The following is a 4,577-nucleotide window of genomic DNA, read 5'->3' as shown; positions in this document are numbered from 1 at the left end:
TCATTGAAGTTTTGTGTGGCTCAGGCAGAATTTTATTGCTCTAGCTTTCTTTTAACTGGATCACTACAACTGAATTAACCATCATTTATGATTGACATAACATAACTTTAAACACTAAATTGTAAAGATTCTGTTCTTATTTAAAGTACAAGGGCACAAAAGTATGTAGTATTTTTAATGAGACTGCTTTCCATTATATGGAATAAAATTACAGTTGTGAGGTTGCTGAAGATATACTTGATTTAGAGAGGTTTAAAAGTGACATGGAACTAAAATTCTAAACATTAGTTTATTAGCTATATGTAAAAAGTTTAAGGAAGACTTACAAACAACTAGTAATAAAACATATAACTACCAAATTAGTCTACATGGCATTTATCACCTTCTAATATACTCCATAATTCCATGTTTATATGTTTGTTATCCCGCTAGAATGTAACATTTTTTTCCCCAATTTGTTCACTGATTTGTCTTCAACACCTAGAAAAATGTCTTGTACATAAGAACTACTTAGCAAATATTTATTGAATGAACAAATGAAAGAATAGCAGTTGGTAAGGATGTGGAAAAATAGGAACTCTCATACACTGCTGCTGTGTAAGAGTGTAAACTGGTAAAACTTGCTTTAGAGAACAATTTGATAACATCCAACAAAGTTGAATATGTGCATATCCTACCACTCAACAATGTTACTTCTAGTTGTATACCCTGGAAAACACATGTATAAGGCCATAAATAAATGTGTTCAAGAACGTTTGCTAAAATGTAATAGGAAAAAAATTGGAAACAATCTAAATGTTTATTGGTAGGAAAACAGATCAATTAATTATGGTATATTCCTCAGCTGGAATACTGTATCATAGTTAAAAATGAATGAAGTACCTTTACGTATGTCAACAGGCATTAATTAAAAAAATAATATTGAGTGAAAAAAATAGCTGCAAAAGGATAATATGTAGTTGGGCAGCATTTATATAAATTTTGACAACTCAATAATATAGTTTGTTGCATTAGTTTTTTGTCAGTAAGGATTCATTTAGTTGTCTAAGCTTCTGCTGTTTAATACTGAAAGGAAATCCACAAAAGCACAGGCCTTTCATCTCTGACATCATGTGGTAGAGTAACTAAGGATATGTGTAAAAAGGCTGTTTATTAAATACTTGTTAACATGATTAGTGTGAACCACAATGAACTTCTTTGCATCTACGTCCATTTTACTAATTCTAACTCATCATTTATAACAACTTTTTAAATATTTAGCCAATGAAGAATCTTAAAGCCAAGGATATTAATATTCACAATGATAGATTGTGTGTACTTACAGTTAAAGAACTAGACTAGAAATTTCATAAAAATCACACTAAAGTCATTATGACATTCAGTTATGTCTACTGGTATTTTCTACTTAAACATTTCACTATGCTCTGTCAAAACAAACTCTGATTAAGATTAAAATAAGTGAAGAAATTAAAATTGATGTTCATCTTTTTTTCTGTTAACATTATTTTCAGAGCATACGTTTGGTATAAAGATAATGTATTTGAGGTCAACCTTTATTTTTCACTTAGTATTAAACAGTGCTGTCACAAAGAATAAGTTCTAATCTGCCCTCTGCCCTGTTCTTGTTTTCTCCATAGTTATCTGATGATGGTCGCTATGTCTTGTTATCAATCAGGGAGGGCTGCGATCCAGTAAACCGGCTCTGGTACTGTGACCTACAGCAGGAATCAAATGGCATCACTGGTAAGTTCTCTTTTAAACACAGATAATTATTCCAGAAACTCCGTTCACAGCAATGATTTTGATCTTCTAATTGATTTCCCAAGAAGCCTTCTTCCATTCTACTGCATTATCTCATTTTTTGATTTTTTTCAGCACTATTCCATAAAGTGAAGGAAAGTTGAATGAAGCTAACTCTTCACTTTAGCATTTTCTCTGTAGATTGAGGTTAACCTATTTTTTTGCACATGGAGTGTGAAAATATCCTGAGTATTGCAGTGAAGCTGGCCTTTTGGTCTGTAAACCATTGTCACTATCTCGATGAAATGATGCAGATTGCCATAGGAAAGGGATATATTAGGCCAGTGGGAATTCACCAGATTAAATAGGTATATGCATAACAGCTCTCCAGTACTGAGCACAGTCACAGCCAGTCTGGCTTCCTGAAGCTCTGAATGTCATGATGGTGAGCCTAGAACCAGCCAGTTATGAATTCTGGAGATGGTTCATTTTAAATGTTGTTCTCTTCCAACAGCTTTATCATACCAGATCAAAAGTAGTTCTTAGTAAAAAAAAAAAAAAAAATTATCTCATCACCCTTCTCAAGCATTAAAGCAATTCAACTGCCACAGTTCACTATTAAAAATTCCCACACCCAAAAACCTGCGGGCACCCAGATAAGTACAGTAATTACACCATATCTAGCTAAGGCAACATAAACATATTTTGAGATTGTTGACACTGATTTTCAAAATATGCAACATTCAGTACTTTAATAATTAATCTCATTATTGGTGTCTAATCTATATTACAGTGTAAATATGGAAATATTTATGTCTGATTTGGAGTTGCATTACTTTTTCAACTTCTCTGAGCAAGGGTCATACCCTAACATTCTTAGATACTGCAGAGTATCATGTACACACATAGCAAGCTGAAGCCAGCAACTTTTTATTGTAGTGTTAAATGTATACCCACTTAATAAAGTTACGTTTGGTTTGGTTTGGTTTTCTGTTAAGAAAAAAAAAAAAAGAATATACTCATTTTGGCCCCAGGAAAATGGCATCAGCTATGTCAGCGTTCACATTTTCTGATAGGAGCAAACCAGCCCACAAGAGTTAGTCACTCGAGTTGTAAGTCAAAATCAGTGTAGAACTGAAGCAGCCTCTTACAACTGAATCTAAAACAGTGACAGCAGATATCACAGTGCTCTTGTCATGCACACTTTCCCCTGTGTTTCTAAGATGGTGGAAAGGACTTTGCCTTTCTCCTGTTTATTGAAAATTCCAGTTACAGTGTCCTTCCTGAAGAGAGTGCTGTTTTCATTTCCTATTTGTTACTTCACTGTGTATTTTACTATTAAGTGGGCCTGTGTTATTAAAATATACAGATTAACTCTGATTTTGTTTTGCTTAATTTACTCCAAATCCAGAGAAGAAAAAAAATTCATCCACATATTCATATACTGAACTGCTATTGCTATGTCCACTTTAATAATAGATACTAGTGCTTTGAATGAGATGTGCAAATCCCAGCAGAACTCGAGGAAACTTTCTGTATTTACTGAGATTACCTCCCAGCATCTTTTCCTTGCTATTTCCTTATCCTCTCCCCCATTTTTGCTATCCTTTTTAAACTAAGGGGAAGAACATTTAATATTTAACTTAAATCTTAAGTGAGCTGGTTAACTTATGTGTTAGATGAGCTAGACCTGAATAGCTAGTGACGAGAAAACTAAATGCCATGTTTTTGAAACCTTCGATTTTATATTACTGAAATTTATACTCCTTTTGATGACCTGAAGCCTTTCTGCTATGATTTTAATCTTTTTTTCTCTTGAAGGCAGGGTGAATTATTAGCATTTTTCATATAAATCACTTCTTTATTTAGTAGGGCACCACTAAATAGCTTTCTTGAGAACTAAGTAATTCATTCAGGTGGTCCCTTTTCTAACATTTCTGTAATCTTTGTCTCAAGCAAACCTACCCATGCGCAGTTTAAAATGAGAAGCACAAAAAAGTGGCCAATGGTAATTTAATATAGTAGATGTACTTCAGCACATAGGGAAAACAAAACGGTATAAATAAGGGATGGGAAAAAAATCTTAGAATCTTGAGTTTTGAAAGAGATCTCTGTGAAGCTGGCTTCTCTTGTCATTGAAGTTTGAATTTGTATTCTCTGACTTGCCAACCATCTTCGTACTTGCTGCTTCGTGAGCATGATTTCTCCCCTGTTCTCCTTTACCTCTCTGTGGAGAGCCTCATTCTACCATTTCCATTTGCAGTGTTTTTACAGATTATGGACCTTATCCTCCTTTCTACAGTAACTACGATTGAGGCTGGTAGTTGCTCCTGTCTGAACAGGCAATTCCCATGGCTCACCTCACTCACCATCGTGTAGAAGTGGCATTAGGTACATCTGTGCCTTCACAGTTTGTACAGTTTTTCAACTGTTCAAAGTAGCTAAGCAGGCCTTCTGCAAAGAATATTGTAATCCCTTGCTCCACTGGTTACCAGAGAAATGTGTTGAGTCACTGTCTTCTTGCCTCAGGAAGAAAGATTTCTGCTCCATAGTTTACCACACTTGGTCAGGCTTTTGGCCGACATCTTTCTTTGTATAGGTCCCTGCGTGTCACAAATGGTTTGCACTCTGCTACTAAGCAAAAGTTTGGTTGTTTGAATCCACCCAGCAGTGCTACAGAAAAAGGCATGGTGATCTGCTTCTATAAGATTACAACCAAGAAGACCCTGTGCAACGCGGTTCTGCTCTGAAGCACATGGGGTCACCATGAGTCAGAATCAACTCAACGGCAACAAGTTTGGGCTTTTGATTTTTCTCTCTACAGTTCTTCCTTCTGC

At 35.1% G+C, this 4,577-nt stretch overlaps 1 protein-coding gene across 3 annotated transcripts in view; it reads left to right on the top strand.

The window, feature by feature from the left end:
• Positions 1-4,577, top strand: part of PREP (prolyl endopeptidase) — a 130,527-nt gene that overhangs the window by 55,893 nt on the left and 70,057 nt on the right. For all 3 annotated transcript variants that reach the window (XM_004372429.2, XM_023727612.1, XM_023727614.1), the window contains exon 7: positions 1,638-1,743. In XM_004372429.2, the coding sequence (XP_004372486.1) occupies positions 1,638-1,743 (106 nt within the window). The remainder of the gene's footprint in view (positions 1-1,637; positions 1,744-4,577) is intronic.

This window comes from Trichechus manatus, unplaced genomic scaffold, assembly GCF_000243295.1.
Source record: "Trichechus manatus latirostris isolate Lorelei unplaced genomic scaffold, TriManLat1.0 scaffold00017, whole genome shotgun sequence".
Lineage (NCBI taxonomy): Eukaryota > Metazoa > Chordata > Mammalia > Sirenia > Trichechidae > Trichechus > Trichechus manatus.
The sequence above is the reverse complement of the archived record's forward strand: the minus strand, read 5'-3'. Positions and strand labels throughout refer to the sequence as shown.